Consider the following 20,091-nt stretch of genomic DNA (forward strand, 5'->3'; position numbering starts at 1 on the left):
AGCGCACTCTGTTCTCACCCCAGAGTGATCACGCTTACCTCTTAGTTCTGGTAATTTAGCCAAAACCTCAGTCATAACAGTAGCCATATCCTGTAATGTGATTTGTAATGGCCGCCCAGATGTACTCGGCGCTACAATATCACGCACCTCCCTCTGAGCGGGAGATGTAGGTACTGACACGTGAGGCGAGTTAGTCGGCATAACTCTCCCCTCGTTGTTTGGTGAAATTTGTTCAATTTGTACAGATTGACTTTTATTTAAAGTAGCATCAATACAGTTAGTACATAAATTTCTATTGGGCTCCACTTTGGCATTGCAACAAATGACACAGGTATCATCCTCTGAATCAGACATGTTTAACACACTAGCAAATAAACTTGCAACTTGGAAATACAATTCAATTAGAATAATATTAAAATGTACTGTGCCTTTAAGAAGCACAGAAGATCTATGACAGTTGAAAATTAATAAATTGAAACAGTTATAGCCTCAATCCTTGTAAACAACACAACTTTAGCAAAGGTTTAATCCCATTAGCAAAGATAACAAATTCTGAAAGCAGGAAACAAATTACAGAATAAACGTTTTTTATCTCAGTCAAACTATAATTCTCACAGCTCTGCTGAGAGAAATTACCTCCCTCAAAATAAGTTTTGAAGACCCCTGAGCTCTGTAGAGATGAACCGGATCATGCAGGGAATACAATGAGTTGCTGACTGAAATATTTGATGCATAGAAAAAGCGCCAAAAAAACGGCCCCTCCCCCTCACACACAGCAGTGAGGGAGAACAGAAACTGTCAGAAAAACAGATTAAGCAACTGCCAAGTGGAAAAATAGTGCCCAAACATTTATTCACACAGTACCTCAGCAAATGAAAACGATTTTACATTCCAGCAAAAACGTTAAACATAATCTCTAGTTATTAAACAGCTTTATGTATTTCTTACAGTGTAATTCTAGTGAAGTACCATTCCCCAGAATACTGAAGTGTAAAGTATACATACATGACATTATATCGGTATGGCAGGATTTTCTCATCAATTCCATTATCAGAAAATAAAAACTGCTACATACCTCTATGCAGATTCATCTGCCCGCTGTCCCCTGATCTGAAGTTTACCTCACTCCTCAGATGGCCGAGAACAGCAATATGATCTTAACTACTCCGGCTAAAATCATAGCAAAACTCTGGTAGATTCTTCTTCAAACTCTGCCAGAGAGGTAATAACACACTCCGGTGCTATTTTAAAATAACAAACTTTTGATTGAAGAAATAAAACTAAGTATAATCACCATAGTCCTCTCACACATCCTATCTAGTCGTTGGGTGCAAGAGAATGACTGGGAGTGACGTAGAGGGGAGGAGCTATATGCAGCTCTGCTGGGTGAATCCTCTTGCACTTCCTGTTGGGGAGGAGTAATATCCCAGAAGTAATGATGACCCGTGGACTGATCACACTTAACAGAAGAAACCAAGAGTAGAATGGTTTTTTTTTCTGAGTAGTAAATAGATTGGACAGCTTGAGGAGAGGGAATGGGACCAAGTGTAAATTACAATATCACGTCATTTAGGCAATATGTACGTCATAATACAGGTTAAATTGTTAAAGGGACAGTCTACACCAGAATTTTTATTGTTTTAAAAGATAGATAATCCCTTTATTACCCATTCCCCAGTTTTGCATAACCAACAGCTATATTAATATACTTTTAACCTCTGTGATTATCTTGTATCTAAGCCTCTGCAAACTGCCCCTTTATTTCAGTTCTTTTGACAGACTTGCAGTTTAGCCAATCAGTGCCTGCTCCCAGATAACTTCACATACACAAGCACAGTGTTATCTATATGAAAGACGTGAACTAACACCCTCTAGTGGTAAATAAAAACTGATAAAATGCATTCTGAAAAATGGTGGCCTTCAAGGTCTAAGAAATTAGCATATGAACCTCCTAGGTTAAGCTTTCAACTAAGAATACCAAGAGAACAAATCAAAATTGGTGATAAAAGTAAATTGGAAAATTGTTTAAAATTACATGCTCTATCTGAATCATGAAAGTTTATTTTGGCCTAGACTGTCCCTTTAAAAGACTAGTTACAAAAATGCAATTAAAAAAACATGTATAGCAAGCTGCTTAACTGTATAGATTTGTCAATTCCAGGCAAAAGCATTTATTTGAAGGATATACTGATTTAATAAATACAGATTTAACTAGATGGAAACAGGAACACAAAGTGTTAACAATATTATATATACACCTTAAGGTAAGATGTTAATTTACTACACCCTAATGCTGCTCAAACAGAACACAGGCCAATACCCTCAGCTGTGTTCTAACCACAGGTCCTGATGCTGAGCATCTCTCACCACTGATTTACTCCCCATTAATCTCACTACTGTATCTAACAAAGCCCGCAGCTTAATGAGAAAGCAGGAAACACGAACTACAAAAATAAATCTCTGCAGAGTAAATGAGTATTACAGACATCATACAGTGAGCTCACAATACAAACAGCTAGCTTGTGCCGGAGCTTAATTACATGTATCCACCGAGACCTGACAGATCTGTGAAAATATATCTAATGCTATTACTTGTTTACAGGTGGGTACGCCATGCCTCATTGTAGGAAACCTAAAATACTGATGGACAATAAGGGAATTACATGACCTATTTTTTAAGCTTTAATATTTCACACGCCTGTTCTGTGAGATAATGTAACTACTTTGTAGCGGTTTTTTATTTTTGTCTGCACTGAAATGTCCGTTCTCTTTTCACACACACATTTTATTCTACATACAAACAAGACAATAATTGTATTTAGTGTCAGAAAGTTACATATGTCCAGTGATCACCTATAAAATGTTCAATGTTTTAGTGAAATATTTCTATCAAGTGTCATTCTTCTGTAAGATTATAGTTCTCTCTGTATATTGTGCATATTATTATTATTATTATTCTTTATTTATAAAGCACCAACATATTCCGCAGCGCTGCCCATGGGTACAAAGATAAAAGCACAACGGAGAAACAATACAATAAGAGACAACATTTTACAGACGAATACAGGAGGAATTGAGGGCCCTATTCCCGTGGGAACTTACAATCTAGATGGGTAGGAGGATGGGAAACAGGAGGTGGGGACTGCAAAGGTGAGAATGATATTAGTGAGGAGATAGAGGGCTTTATAAATAGATCATCTACAAAACATTTATGCAAAGAAAAAATGAGTGTATAATGTCCCTTTAAGTGAAGTTAGTTTGTTAATAAGTCGGGTGATAAGCTTCCCTGAACAGAAAGGTCTTTAGGGAACGTTTAAAGGGGGAAAGGTTAGGGGCAAGTCTGACATCTCGAGGAAGTGCGTTCCAGAGGGTTGGTGCCGCACGAGAGAAGTTGATGGTAGAGGAAGCAAGGAGCAAGTCGTTGTTAGATCTTAGGGGACTGGCAGGAGTATATTTGTTGATGAGTGAGAACAGGTAGGGTGGGGCAGCATTGGTGAGGGCTTTGTAGGTCAGGGTGAGAATTTTGAATTTAACTCTGTTGTGAATGGGGAGCCAGTGAAGGGACTCGCAGAGAGGTGCAGCAGAAACAGAGCGTTGAGAGAGGTGGATTAGCCTGGCAGATTGTTACAGTAGTCAAGTCGGGAAATTACCAGGGAGTAGATTAGCTGTTTAGTAGTTTCAGCACTCAGAAACGGACGAGAGTAACATGCATATTCAGATAGACACTCCTACAGGATTGCTCCGAATGTTACTCTCTTCAATATCTACCAATCCACAGATAATACTTCAAAAGCAATATTTATATTACAAGAACAAAATAGATAAAAGCACTAGATTAACCGTTTGTATTTTAAACCACAATGTGACTAGTAAGAAGAATAAAATATTAAAACCATCACACAATAGAACATAAGCAAAAATTACATAAACAAAAAAAACACATTCTGAAGGGTTGCATATTTGAAATATTTCCCATATCTAAATGCAGCGTACTACAAAAATGCATTAGTGCTGCGGGATATCATTTAATATAAGCTACTACCATTCAGCTTGTTGACAAATATTTAACTTGCTTTATTAATGGCTAGTGAATTTATGACCAGATATAGAAAAATTAAACGCCCATTTAATAGTCAAAGTAAGCAGTTGAATAACTCAGAAAGGCCAAGGAATTTAATTTACAAAATCACACAATTTGCCCCCTTGAAAGTGATAGTAAATCCAAGCATATAACAAATGCTAGGATTTACCATCACTAAAAAAAACCATTAGTTTATTACTAAAAAAAAAAAAAAAAAAAAAAAAAAGTGTTAATCTCACCCTATATGTGCCGCAAGTATAATTGCTAACTCAGAGCCAACGGCACATCGCTTTTCTTCAATGAGGTGACGTTTCCACCTCTAAGCTAATAGCTGTGTGCGTCAACTGACATCCTAGCACCGCTATTTGGTTTAGGAGGTGGAAACGTCACCTCATTGGAGAAGAGCTTTGTGCTGTGGTCAGTCGGAGGCGCCGAGTTTAGAGATCTACTTGCTGCAAAGATAGGGTGAGTTTAACAACATTTTTTTTAATAAATGATGACAAAGTAATGTTTATTTTTAGTGATTTTTATACTCTTTGATTTACCATCACTTTAATAAAGGTGCAAGCATCGCTGGTAGGGTTGCCTCCTCAGTCATTTTTTCCTGGTCACATATGAGTTACACATGCTTCAGGGAGGAACATGGATAGTGTTGTCCAGGGTCACTATTCGTGTACTGTTTAGGTGTGCAATGCATGTTGCCCTCTGCATACCCTGCAGCATGTGTAACTCATAAGAGTCCAGGAAAACATGGCCGAGCTGGCAACCCTAATCGCTGGCGAAGTTAACACTGGTGAACTTTCTTGCGCAATCCTGCCCACTGCTCCCACGCAACCAAATCTTGTAAAAGAAGGGGTTGTCAGTCAATCTGGTCGGATCAGTCCAGGGTGATTTAAAGAGACAGTCTACACCAGAATTGTTATTGTTTTAAAAGATAGATAATCCCTTTTTTACCCATTCCCCAGTTTTGCATAACCAACACAGTTATATTTATATATTTTATACCTCTGTGGTTATCTTGTATCTAAGCCTCTGCAAACTGCCCCTTTATTTCAGTTATTTTGACAGACTTGCAGTTTAGCCAATCAGTGATGGCTCCCAGGTAACTTCACGTGCATGAGCACAGTGTTATCTATATGAAAAACATGAACTAACGCCCTCTAGTGGAAAAAAACCTGTTAAAATGCATTCTTAAAGGCGGCCTTCAAGGTCTAAGAAATTAGCATATGAACCTCCTAGGTTTAGCTTTCAACTAAGAATACCAAGAGAACAAAGAAAAATTGGTGCTAAAAGTAAATTGGAAAATTGTTTAAAATTACATGCTCTGTCTGAATCATGAACATTTTTTTTGGACTAGACTGTCCCTTTAACTTGGCTAGCTCTGAGCGAGCCTACATCAAAAAGGACTGAGAAGCTGCATTCACAACTTCATAAATGGAGCCGTGTGTGTGTACTGTCTAACATCCAATTTGCCAACAGAGTGAGTCTGCGCTATAGCCCTATGCCTCTGAGAATGAGGCATGTTGCAAGTGAAAGTCCATTTTGATGAATTAGTGCCCGGTTTTTAATAAACCTATTAAAAACAAGGGCACTTTAATTCACCAAAATTGACATTTCACCGTTTTCTTCAAAAACTTACCTTTTAATCCTAGCAGCCACTCCAGCACTTCCTCCGCCCGTCGCAAGCCGTCTTCGCGGGTCCAAAATGGCGAATCCGGCTTCCTCTAATCACAGCGTTGCATCAGGCCAAGATTCCCCCGGGGGGGAAGCTGTGATTGGAGGAAGCCTGATTCGTCATTTCTGACGTCTGCAGAGGCTTCCGACGGCCGGGGGAAATCGCTGGAGCGTCCTTGTTTTTAATAGGTTTATTAAAAACCGGGCACTAATTCATCAAAATGGACCTTCACTTTAAGCACGTGAAATATGGTACACCCTTGTCATTAAGTTGTTAAAGGGATTTGAAAAAGTGCTCCATTAAAAATATAAAATTGTTAAATCAAAGTAAACATAAAAATGCCTATTGGATTACAAAACAGCAACACTACTTGTTTTCTGGCAAAATTACCAATGAGAAATTCTCAGTGTAGCCACTGTCTTTAGTCAGATAAGAGAGCTGACATTACAAAACTTAAGTTTTACTGTCATATTATCTTACAGCACTGGCAATAAACTGACTGCAGCTAGAGCAGGTAACTCCTAGCAACCACATTAGAGAAAAAGCTAGTCCTTTGTCTTCCTGTAGAGATTACAGCTCCCTTTTGGGGCTGTGACAGGAAGTAATGGGCCATGAAAAAAAAAATGGTCAAATAATTTTAAAAATGATGAATAATACATGCTGGAATGATTTCTATTAAGTATTAGCCACAGTAGCTTTTTGTGGAGAGAAATAGAGCGAGAGCGAAAGAGCGCGAAAGAGCAAGCGAGCAAGAAAAAGAGAAAGAGAGAAAAAAAAAAGAGCGGAAAAAAAAGAGAGAGAAAAATAAAATGTATTCTCAGATCTTTATTAATACAAAGCATACAAATGTGCATGAAACCTATGAGCCAGATGAAATATCAAATATATCTGTTGTAGAATATGTTATATATAAAACATATAGTAAAATAGCTAAAGGTTTATGAGACAGAAGCAACACGCAGACTCCACTGACAGGCCAGATTTTCAGAAAAGCTGAACTACAGTAAAGGTGATATAAGCTGCACTTAAAGGGACACTGAACCCAAAATTTTTCTTTTGTGATTCAGATAGAGCATGCAATTTTAAGCAACTTTCTAATTTACTCCTATTATCACATTTTCTTCATTCTCTTGGTATGTTTGTTTGAAAAGCAAGAATGTAAGTTTAGATGCCGGCCCATTTTTGGTGACTAACCTGGGTTGTCCTTGCTGATTGGACAGCACCCATAAAAAAAGTGCTGTCCATGGTACTGAACCAAACATCTGCTGGCTCCTTAGCTGAGATGCCTTCTTTTTCAAATAAAGATAGAAAGAGAACGTAGAAAAAATGATAATAGAAGTAAATTAGAAAGTTACTTAAAATTGCATGCTCTATCTGAATCATGAAAGAAAATTTGGGTTCAGTGTCCTTTTAATAAAATTGTAAAAAGTAATCCTGAACTTCTGGATTGTTGATTGGTCCTCAGGACTGGAATGGAACCCTGGACTAATGTACAATTAGCTTTCATTTACCCTTCTGTTCACTGCAAATACATTTAGAACTCTGGTTATTTAACAACATTTTCATAACTGTATTATCTACAAAGTGTAGGCAATATAGTGGATATCTGGAACGCACACTGCTTCTCAGTATATAGCAGGTTCATTGCATTGTCACAGTTAAACTCTGTATAGCAGATGGTATCATAAATGATTCACACACATTGCTATTTTTGGTGTTTATATGTATTATTTTCACAAGTTTATTTAGGAAGTTTATGTTAAGGAACGCGTTTGACATGATGCTTCAGATCGTACGAGGATGTCATTTTAAAAGCACTGCAGATTTCTTTATAGAGATAATAATGAAGCTGCACCAAACAGACTTGGTTTTCTTTCTTTTTAAAAAGGGAAAGTAAACACCTTGTAATTACAAGATATTTTTGTTGTGTTGCTATTGAACAACATATTAGCCAAGTATAAAACAAATTAACATCCTTTTTACCGCAACTGTTTTTCAATAGCCAAACTCCACCCACCATTTGCCTTATTTGCAGCAGCCAATCTGACCTTGAGCCTGCAGACAACAAGGCTAGTCACAGTCATAAAAATTAAATATTTATTTACATACAAAAGCTTTTATAGGGCCCGCTTTGTGCCAGAAAAAAAATAAACAAACACTTTTTTTCTGCTAGGTGATCATGCTCACCCACCACAGTGATCACCTAGCTGGTCAGAAAAAAAAAAAAACATTACATACACATTAAACAGGGGTCGACAAATCGGTTTAAAATTTAAGAGTCAGTAAGAATATTTAGGAGTCAGACCAGAGTATTTGTAAATAAAGATATATGGAGAATAACCCAGTAAATTAGGAGCCAGGGATACAATTCTAGGAGCCAGCAGCTCACTGGCTCCTGGGTTTGTTGAGCCCTGTATTAAATTAATATACAAAACAAATTTTGATTGCTTTTACTCTATGAACATTTTAGATTTTCTTTTTTTATTATGTGTCCTTCAATATCTCCTCACCAGGAAAACCCAATTTTTTGGAAGAGCAGGTGATTCACTTTCAATTGAGAGGTTTTGATCATCTTTAGCTGCTAAGAGAGCTGAGATTAAAGAGTTTAAATAACCCCCCACCTTTGCATCTACTGTGACTCCGGCCCTTTGTGATATCACCAAACATTTATGGCAATGTCACAGAGACTCCCACTGAAGGCTTGGAAGTGCCAGCCACTAACGATGTGGGCTGTAGTGCAGGGGGGGGGAGCTGAAAACAGCTTCTGGTCTGTGATTCCCCTGCATGATAATGGCTCGTCATGCGCATCTAAGCAGTTAAAGGGCTAGAAAGGTCAAAATTTGAATGTGCATGAATGCATTTCAATTTTAAACAGAAGCATTTTTGCAATATAATTCAATTAACAAAAATACTTCTAGTATAACGTATAACTGTTTCAGCGACATGCACATATTTACGTGTGACTACAGTATCAGGATTCAAACACCATGCTTGCTCAGAGAACAGGAGGTGTGATACAAATTCAGTCTTCAGTGACAATACACAAGCCACTGCTGACCCTCTGAAAAAGGTGTGGTGAATGCTGGTGCAAAGAGCACTCACAGCATATGTGTGTATGATGCTTAAAAACAACGGTGTCGTACAGGGTTTTGCCAACCCTGCAACAGTCAATAGTGTGTCACAGAAAGGATTAACAGACCCTTTCCACCTTAACCAGTTTGTCACAGTCGAGCCACTCTAGACAAGCCAAGTCTACTAGATCGTGTACTAGACCCAGAAAAATGCCCAAACTTCCCTTTAATCCAACCCACACTAAACCTACTCTGCTGCCACTACTTTAAGATTATTATATAGGAAACCCTAAGCAAAACCCCAGACTAACAGATTAAAAATCCTAAAACACAATTTGGCAAAAATCAATCTAAAATAAACAGTACTACTACCAGTCTCTTCAGGAATGTGGTACAAATTTTAGAAAAAGGCAAAAAAAACTTAATAAAAGGAACATTTATAGTGGAAAAAAAGTCACAATGCATTTACATGAAAAAGGAGTTAAAGGGACATTATACACTCATTTTTTCTTTGCATAAATGTTTTGTAGATGATCGATTTATATAGCCCATAAAGTTATTTATTTTTATTTTTTTTAAATGTATAGTTTTGCTTATTTTTAAATAACATTGCTCTGATTTTCAGACTCCTAACCAAGCCCCAAAGTTTTATGTGAATACTGTCAGCTACCTACTCCAGCTTGCTCCTGTTTGTGTAAAGGGTCGTTTCATATGCAAAAGTAGGGGGAGGGGGGAGTGTCTTATTTGCCACTTGCAGTGGGCTTTCCAACTACCTTTTCAACAGAGGTAAACTGAGAGCTTCTAAGTAAGTTTTTAAACAGTTTTATACTGGATTTTTATATCAGTATCTGTGCATCTTATTCTTTATAGTAGTGTCTATTACATGCAATTATATGAAAATGAGTGCATACTGTCCCTTTAAACACAATTACACAAAGCAAAACAGTTTTATACAGGATTTTTATATCAGTATCTGTGCATCTTATTCTTTATAGTAGTGTCTATTACATGCAATTATATGAAAATGAGTGCATACTGTCCCTTTAAACACAATTACACAAAGCAAAACAGTTTTATACAGGATTTTTATATCGGTATCTGTGCATCTTATTCTTTATAGTAGTGTCTATTACATGCAGTTATATGAAAATGAGTGCATACTGTTCCTTTAAACACAATTACACAAAGCAAAACAGTTTTAAAAAAATAAAAGGAGAAATATAACAGAACCTATAACTTTATACCAGTATAGCCTCTGCTCCAGGGAAATGTAATGGGAATGGTCAGACACACTGTTGCCCGCAGCTTCCTATGTAGAATGGCAATATTAATTTGCTAAATTCACCATTATATACAGGTTTCCCTTAGGTCATCTTTCTGACCAGGCCCCTTCCAGAGTGGGCAAAGAAGGTATCACCCTCTTTTTAATGGCAGGTCATAAATCCAAATTGCAATCCCGGTAGATTATGTGGAAAACAGACCAATGTATACTTTGGGGCCGATTTATCAAGCTGCGGCGGACAGGGGCGTACATAGGCACCCCTGTCCGCCGCAGCTCGCCTCTGGCTGGCTGAATTCCGCTGCCAGACAAGACCGGATGGGACCGTGGAAAATGAAATTCGCCACCTAAGAGGTGGTGAAGAGGTTGGGAAAGAGGTGATCACCGTTTCATAAATACGGACTGCAGGTTCTCTTGTGAGAACCTGCAGTCATAGGCAAAGCCTGCCGAAGGCTTTGATAAATCTACACCTTTGTGTAACAAGAGAAAAATAATAATTAAAATAATTGGGTTGGTCATTCTGGTCTCTTGTTCATTCATAATTTTCAATGAAAAATAAATATATTGTACACACAGTATTTCTGCAAATAATTATAAGCAAAGGAATAGGAAACTATGTGCTGGCAAGCGTTACTCATGCAGGCACGCCCACAAGCATAACAAAATCATATGCTTTCAAAGCTTATAATGAATCACAGTGCAGACTAGCAGCTGACTTCCCTGTTTCACCCGTCATATGCTCTCAGTACTGCAGAGGCCAAAAGTTACACAAATGCTTTGCAAATCCAATTTTATTTTCAGACACATATTACAATGTATTTTGATAGGTCCAATAGATTTGTTCCATGGAAACCACTGACCTTGGCATCTAAACTCACTAATTTTCAGAGAGAGAAAAAAAAATGCCAACAGAAATTATATTTTGCCCCAGTATAACTTTATAGCCACTTTGTGATATAAAAACTAAATACATTTCATACACCTCCCTCTAATTTTGGGTACCGCCATATTGGAACCTAGGTTTCACTACAGGTATCTGAAGGAGAGTTACTGCACATGTGCAAACACAATAGCACTGGAATTAAGTGAAATATTTCAACACGGCGACACCCATGACTAGAGGGAGGCGGGAATAACCTCAATACTATGCTTATAAAATGTAGTTGGTGTAAAATGTCCCTTTAAAAGGGACAGTCTACCATAGAATTGTTATTGTTTTAAAAGATAGATAATCCCTTTATTACCCATTCCCCAGTTTTGCATAACCAACACAGTTATATTAATATACTTTTTACCTCTGTGATTACCTTGTATCTAAGAACCTTCTTCCAGCCCCCTGATCACATGACTGTGACTGTTTATTATCTATTGACTTGCATTTAGCATTGTTTTGTGCTAAATCTTAAATAACCCCCTGTGCCTGAACACAGTGTTATCTATATAGCCCATGTATAGTTTCTGTCTCTTTGTGTTGAAAAGAGATTTAAAAAGCATGTGATAAGAGGCAGCCCTCAAAGGCTTAGAAATTAGCATATGAGCCTACCTATGTTTAGTTTAAACTAAGAATACCAAGAGAAAAAAGCAAATTTGACGATAAAAGTAAATTGGAAAGTTGATTAAAATTAAGTCCTATCTGAATAATGAAAGTTTAAATTTATATTAAACTGTCCCTTTAAATATACATTATATACAAAACATTATTATATCAAAAAGTTATAGTAATTACACCGTGACAAATAAACCCATTTATATTTACACATTTATGTCCCTTTAAGCATAAATGTCAAAACGACCAACAATCTAGAGCAGTGATTGTGGTAACCATATTTTTTGCTTCCCTCTTTTTTTTCCCCATGTTCAAGATTTCTAAAAGGAATCTATTAATTAAAATTAAAATGCTATTACATAAAAAGTATAAAAACAATCACACAAAATCTGTCACTAAGGCTTTTCAAGATCCCGAGTTTAGACACAAAAGAAAATACAAACAAAATGAATTTGATATCTTTATTGATTCAGCACTAATTCCGTGTAACAACAGTGCTGACTGCGAACAGCTAATCATAGCTGTACTTCCCAAACGGTTCCTGTTGACAACAAAAAGCCACTACATGACTATAATATCTGTACTGGAGCACAGTAATTCAGCCAATTTGAATGAGTTTCTAAGGCGGCAGTCATAAATTCCGGCACGAGTTATTGCAATGATTACAAGCTGTCTACAGTTACTAAAAATGTATAAGAAATTCAGGAGATTCAATAAATGTGATAAAGTGACTGACTGTCAAGTAATATCATATACACCAGTGCTTTCCAAACTGTGTGTCGTGACACATTAGTGTGTCAGCAGCAATATGTAGGTGTGTCCCTGCTTCAGCACAAATTTTTTTAAAATTTTTTTTTGGTTTCCGCCTGCTTGCTACGCATATCACATGGTTGACTCGTGATTGATACCTAGTGGGTTAGTTACAGATCATCTTAACCTATTGGCGAAGCTCAGTGGGAACTGAAACTATTCCTATTGGCGGCTTTAGCGGCACATTGGCTCCTGACTGCATGTGTAGTCTCCTCAATCGGCTCGTCACTGCATGTGTAGTCAGTGAGTGAGACAGCAGTGTGTTTGCAGCACGGTCAGTAGTCAGTGCAACTCTCAGAGCTCTGAGGGCCACAGCTTAAACGTTAAGCTTAAGGGCTCGATTTATCAAGCCCCTACGCCTGCAAGTTCTCACAAGAACTTGCTCTCCGTTATTTATCAAGCAGCGGTCACAAGACCGCTGCTTCCCTAAGCTCTTGTACCCCTCAGCTTTAATAAATCTAGCCCTTAGTCAGAAGTCAAAGTGTTTTTTATTTTTGCAGCTAGCTCCCAGTAGTGCATTGCTGCTCCTGCTCTTGATATATGGATAGGAAGTGGAAGCTTAAAAATGCTTGATGATGAAATGTGAGTGTCTTTATTTTATATTCCACCAAATATTCAGAAACTGTGTTCATCCCATCAACCTCATACATCCTATTAAAATAGTAAGTAGCTATTAGTGATATTAAAAAAAAATTAAATTCTTGCACATACTTACATACTGTTACTTGTAAATACATTTCGCGATTATATCATTTATGTATGTGTCCGTATCTCTTAAAACAAGTTAGTTTAACCTCCTGTTTGGCAGTACAACTGAATTACTATGTCATGAAATTATGTAGGTCTAAAAAGTGTGTCACCAACATGAAAAGTTTGGAAAGCTCTGATATACACACACACACACACACAATACAGGAAAATATGTTTCTTTCATTCCATATGTAATCAGGTGTGAAAACTTTACCATTACAGTTCATTACACTGAAAAATATTACTCGTCTCTTGCTTTTTGTAAAATAAAACCTTATTTCCCGGACTTCCTATTCTCATGTGTAGAATATCCTAAATGACATTGTTCATGTCATTTTCTTCTAGTGCACTGCAGAATCCCCTTGTGTCTACACATTAAAGAGATTCCGAATTCTACTCGTTTCATCCAGGGCTATTCACTCCTCCAAGCTTTCACATCTAATCTCTCTTGCTAAATTTCTGCTCAGGAATGTCTCCACTTGACCACAAATACCACTACTGCAGTATGCTCTCAGCTTTGCCTTTGTAAATAAAGCACTTCTACAAACAGTTATATAATTCTCTTCAAACCTCATGTGAAAGCCCACATCTTTACAGAAGTAAACAGTGCAACATTAAAATACTTTAGTATTTACCATTATAATGTGCTAAAAAAAATTAGAGCATTTTATTTTTACACCCAAATGTTGTATTGTCTTAAATGCTAAGGAAAATATGAACTTTACTACAGCAGCATAGTATAAAGTGTTACTGACATCTTATAAATCTGTGGAAAAAAAACAAATGTCCCCGTACCAATAAGATATTTACAACAGTGGCTATGAGACATAGAGATGGTATCAGGACTCATGTTCGTTCAGAACTCAGCAGAATTTGGCAACTGCAGCAAAAATAAAGTATACACAATTACTAGATATAATTTATCTTTTTTATATAAAATAAAACCATTTTTCAACTTATCTCATCAACTTTCAAAAGCGTTGCAGTCAGGGGAATAAGGCATGAAACATGTTTTTGCCAAGTTCCAAAAAAGACACACAAGTGAAAGTTTTATCAGATGAGGTCCACTTGTTTACAATACCATTAAAGGGACAGTCTAGACTTCATGATTCAGATAGGGCATGTAATTTTAAAAAAACTTTCCAATTTACTTTGTTCTCTTGGTATTTTAAGTTAAAAGCTAAACCTAGGTAGGCTCATTTTCTAATTTCTAAGCCCTTAAGACCGCCTCTTATTTGAATGAATTTGACAGTTATTTTTACAGCTAGAAAGCATTAGTTCATGTGTGTCATATAGATAACATTGTTCTCATGTCTGTAGAGTTACCTAGGAGTCAGCACTGATTGTCTAAAATGCAAGTCCGTCAAAAGATCTGAGATAAGGGGGCAGTCTGCAAAGGCTTAGATGCAAGCTAATCATCACAGAGGTAACAGGTGTATTAATATTACAGTGTTGGTTATGCAAAACTGGGGAATGGGTAATAAAGGGATTATCTATATTTTTAAACAATAGGAATTCTGGAGTAGACTGTCCCTTTAAAATGAATAAACAATACAAATGTGTGACATATCTAGCTATGTCCTATACAATAAATATAAAAGTGATCACTACAAATAAAGCCTATTAGAGCACGAGCTGCGAGGCTGCAGCACCAGAGAATCTTGTTAAATATGTCACTGTTAATAAGAATATTATTAATTCTGACATTTCCTTTGTGACAAAACCCCAAGGTTCTATGATCAGTTAGATTGGCTACAAACAGCTGACAGTAGTGCTCATTTTCAATTCTGTAACCAGCCAAACAAAATATTTTGCAGTATTTTACCCCACCCTGATATCAGGTGAAAGAAGTGGGGCCCTAATCCTGTATAATGGCACAAATACAGTACATAGATTGGTCACATTTCCTTTTACAGTTGTTTAACAACAAAAGGTGAACAAGAAGTGGAAACAATGTTAGAATTCCTGTCTGGGCACTGATGGATCAACCAATGAGTGTCTCACAGTAACAACCTGTACTCACGCAGACTCAATCTTAAAAAAGTGTGTATTGTACAGATGCATGTGTCCCATCTTCCAACTAACAAACAAAATACAGATTAGTAAAGTCTATAGATGAATTCTGTGTACACATTCCAGTAGACTACAAACTATTAAAATACAATGCTACAATTTGTTAGACAAGTATATTATTACACTATTGTTTGCCTAAACACATCAAAGTCAGCTCCAGGGCAGTACGGCACTACTGGGAGCTAGCTGAACTCATCTGGTGAGTCAATGACAAGAGGCATATGTGCATAGCCACCAATCACCTGCTAGCTCCCAGTAGCCCATTGCTACTACAAAGCATACCTACATATGGGGTTAAAAAAAAAAAAAAAAGATACCAAGAGAACAAAGTACATTAGAGATTGAATATGCTCTAAACATGTAAAGCTTTATCTAAACCATGAAACTTTAATTTTGACTTTCCCATCCCTTTAATCCCTGCAAAATATCACAAAGTATACAAAACCCTAAATACGATGTGCTTTTTAATGACATGATCTGAAAAATAAATAGAACATGGCAATTCACTGCTTTTAAGTTTTTAGTGTTAAAAAGGACAGATTACACCGGATTTGTTTACTGTTTAAAAAGATAGATAATCCCTTTATTACCTATTCCTCAGTATTGCATAACCAATACGGTTATATTATTATACTTTTTACCTCTGTGATTACCTTGTACCTAAGCCTCTGCAGACTGCCCCCTTATTTCAGTTCTTTTGACAGACTTGTATTTTAGCCAATCAGTGCTGACTCCTAGGCAACTCCATGTGCGTGAGCACAATGTTATCTATATGACACACATGAACTAACGCCCTCTATATGTGAAAAACTGTCAAAATGCATTTATATAAGAGGCGGCCTTCAAAGTCTAAGAAATTAGCATATGAGCCTACCTAGGTTTAGCTTTCAACTAAGAATACCAAGAGAAAGCAAATTTGGTGATAAAAGTAAATTGAAAAGTTGTTTAAAATAGCATTCCCTATCTGAATCATGAACGTTTATTTTGGACTAGACTGTCCCTTTAAATACTTACATTCTGCCTCAAAAAATTAGTTCACCTAAAGTGTCACCACAGGTAAAAAAACACACACACTATAATGTATAAACTGTTTCTTGCTCTTTCATTTATATTAGAGTCTTAATAGACTGTTTTTACTTTTCTAACCTATTCAGTATTTTTGAGAATGAGATAATTCTGGTGCATTTGAAATAGAACTATTTTGATTTATTATAACCCCAGTGTTTGTTTTTCTTGTTCCCACTCACCTTGTGCAATAGCTATGGATTCAAATCGATGCAGTTCTCGCAGCAAGCAGCTTCTCTCAGTGGGGTGAAGACTGTATATGAAATCCCGGGCTCCTTGAGCTGTGTTGAGGGGCTCCATAGGTTCCTTCCTTGGATGGGTGCCAAGGGCCCTGCAGGAGGGCATGATGGGACTACCCAGGCATTTCTTCCTGCTCATTCCAAGCCAGGTCCATGGTTTCAGAGTAACAGTTGGGCGTAAAGTAGTCCGGCTCAATAATGGCAGCATTGCCATTGTACCGTGAGTCACTGGAACCTAGCTATTAAACTGTGTACAGATGTAAGACCTATACTGAGATGTACCTAATATCAGTATTTATATTATCAATAAAACAGAACCAATGTGCACCTGTATTGCAAGATATGTCAGCATTTACAATTCCCTTAAAGGATGTGCATAGACTTAATATAAATATATATTTGTTATAGGTTTTATTGCAGAACAAGCTACAGTTTCAGAAGTTTCATAGAAAGAGTTAAATGTTATTTGATAAAGAGATTTTTAATTTGCATATGTTACTTAATGGAAGCAGTTAAATATAGGTATATGTATTTTTATAATAGAATTTTAAATAGTTATGTATAATATTAAATTTCACAAGGTACTTACATGTATTTTAAACCATAAGATTGGAAATCTGCAGATCTAAAATGGGTATTGCATTTTATAAATATTATTCTCTGCAGAGGATACCTATATGGACTAAAATCGAAGTAGACTCAAAAGCAAATAACTAAAACTCTATTTGGGAAAACAGTAAATGTGTTGCAGAAATCAGATCTGTAGGTAATGGCAGGATAGCATCTCCAGATGTATGAGGATGGAAGCGATACAGGTGTACTGTACTGACAGTGTACCTGGGGGTGTGAGCGCCTACCTACAGATGGGATGAAGTGCAGGAGCTGTCAGTGTAGGTAATGATAATGACGGTGTGCATAGGACAAAAGTGCATGTGCACATGTGTGCGGAGAGTATGTACAGATGTGCGTGTTTTATATAGTGTACTAGATTGTGGCTGTCAATAGGGTGCACGTGCAGATAAAGTCCGGGGCTCGCGCACTTCCCCGGCTGCCGGGTCACAGCTCAGCATACAGTCCGGGTGCACTGGGTGGGGTGACGCGTAACTCCGGTATAATACTCTTGGCAATAGCGTCCGAAATGCTTTTCCGTTTCATTAAACGCCACTGGTAAAAATGCGATCCACAGGACGCCGAGCGCTGACCAAGAGCTGATAGTCTGTGTTGTTCCAAAGAATGAGGCGGAGAGTCCGCACCTCATCCAGTCCCTGCACTGGGCGATATTGCGCATGCGCAATCTCTACGGGTTAATCGTGGACTCGCAGGCAGTGTGCACGTCACCCAAGAACAGGTGCATGCGCAGTGACAGTAAAAGCAGGGAAGGGGCGTTTGGGGGTCATGTCAGGCGGCTCGTGTGAATGGAATGAATGTATAGTAAATAGTGACGATCCGCTTTGTTGATGTTTTAGGTTTTGGCAAATTAATTAGAAGAAATGTATTATTGTTATTTTATGCTCATAAGATATTTAAAGTAAAACATACACAATTGTAATTTAGACATTACGTTGGTGACTATATACCTGAATTCGGTTCTTCAACACAGTAGTATCACAAGAGTTGTAAAAACGTATGAAGAACAGATCAGTGTGAATGAAGTCTGTTTCAGTTCTTCAGAAGAGCTTATATTTTGCTGACCTACCAACTTGAAAATGTGCAATGAATTGTGTATCTGGTGATATCACATAAAGTCACTATAGAGAGAAATCATTTATAATACATGTATATTTGTTTATCACACATCATTTACATTCTTAGATGTGAGAAGGTTAAAATTTAATGATTGAGATAAAGTATGCAATTAAAAAAATAATATTCTTACAACTTCTATTATTACATTGACTGTTCTCTTGGAAAGCATTTTGTAAGAGCATATCTAGATATGTTCAGTGTCGTGCTTGTGTTTTGGCAGCATTATTTGTAACAATGTAACATTAAAAACACTATTGCAAGCATTGTTACTGTGATGATAGCAGGATGTGATGTCACTAGCTGGTGGGCGGGGCTTAGGTCCGGTGTCTGTGTCGCAGTTAGTTTAGTACAATCAACCTGTCTGGATGTGTATTGCTATGCTCTGTAATAAAATAGAGTTGTACCATCATTGCTGTGTCCTGCATATGTCCTGCATCTCATGACATGGTGTCAGAAGTTCTGGACTACGCTTCTGTTTCTGATGATGACGATGTCAAAGTTTACCCCACCTGAGCCTTTTGACTTTTCTCAGCCTGCAGCTTGGCCCACATGGCGTCAGCGGTTTCAGCGCTTCAGGATTGCATCCAAACTGAACAAGGAGAGTGGTGAAGTACAAGTTAATTCTCTTTTATACTCTATGGGGAAAGATGTAGAGCCAGTGTTCAATGCTTTTACTTTCCAAGAAGGGGAAGAAGTTAACTTTGATATAGTTATGGATAAACTCAGTGCCCACTTTGTGCCCAAAAGAAATGTGATTCATGAGAGAGCTTGTTTTCACAAACGTAATCAGCGTGTGGGAGAATCTGTGGAGTCATTTTTGCGCAGCCTGTATGAATTAGCTGAATTCTGTGAGTTTGGTGTTGCTAAAGAAGAGCAAATCAGAGACAGAATAGTTATTGGAATTGCAGATGCTGAAGTCTCCCTGAAGCTGCAGTTAGAGCCTGATTTAACATTAGACGGGGCTATTAGGATGGCCCGCCAGAGTGAACTGGTGAAAAAGCAAAGTGCTGATCTGAGGTCTGAGAGTATTGTGGATGAAGTGCAACAGTCTAGGAAAATTACTAGTGAAAGGCACAGTGTGAGCGGTAGATCTAAAGTACTGGAAAGGCCTAGAAGTGGATGGGCGCAACATGGCCGATGCACACGGTGCTACCGGGCTCATGATCAGAGTGCTATATGCCCGGCCAGAGATAAAAGATGCAGAAAATGTAACAGAATAGGCCATTTTGAAGTGGTGTGTAAAACTGAATACATTAAGGAGATGCAGGTGGACAGTGACCAGGAGGGTCAGGAAGTGTCTTTTGTGGGGTCTGTTGTGGAACGGACAAGCTCAGAGGAAGATTGGAAAGTTACCTTTACTGTAATGGGAGCCAATGTTGATTTTAAGATTGACACAGGAGCAGATATCACTGTAATGTCTTTTGCTGAATTTATGAGACTGCCTCGACAGCCCCAGCTGGCGAAGGTTACTACAAATGTTCATAGTCCTGGTGGCCGCATTGATTGTGTGGGGAAATTTCTTGCCAGCTGTGAGTACAAACAAAGGAAGTTCACCATGTGGGTGCATGTGATCCGAGGTCAGTGTGTTAACAGTTTATTGAGCAGAAAAGCAGCCTGTGACTTGGGCCTCGTGGCCAGAGTGAATGAGATCTCTGAAGATATGTTTGGCGAGTTGGGCCTACTGAGCTGCAAACCTGTCCGTATAGCACTTAAAAGTGACGCAGTCCCGTACAGTATTTCTACTCCTCGCAGAATT

At 37.7% G+C, this 20,091-nt stretch overlaps 1 protein-coding gene across 2 annotated transcripts in view; it reads right to left on the reverse strand.

The window, feature by feature from the left end:
* The window catches only part of TMEM65 (transmembrane protein 65), a 302,373-nt gene extending 284,491 nt beyond the window's left edge, over positions 1–17,882 (reverse strand). Inside the window, exon 1 of one of the 2 annotated variants that reach the window (XM_053715338.1) lies at positions 16,533–17,882. In XM_053715338.1, the coding sequence (XP_053571313.1) occupies positions 16,533–16,803 (271 nt within the window). In that variant the 5' untranslated portion in view covers positions 16,804–17,882. The remainder of the gene's footprint in view (positions 1–16,532) is intronic. The other variant, XM_053715339.1, reaches the window with a different exon arrangement.
* Between the last annotated feature and the right edge of the window lie 2,209 nt (positions 17,883–20,091).

The sequence above is a fragment of the Bombina bombina genome, chromosome 5 (assembly GCF_027579735.1).
Source record: "Bombina bombina isolate aBomBom1 chromosome 5, aBomBom1.pri, whole genome shotgun sequence".
NCBI classification, from domain to species: domain Eukaryota; kingdom Metazoa; phylum Chordata; class Amphibia; order Anura; family Bombinatoridae; genus Bombina; species Bombina bombina.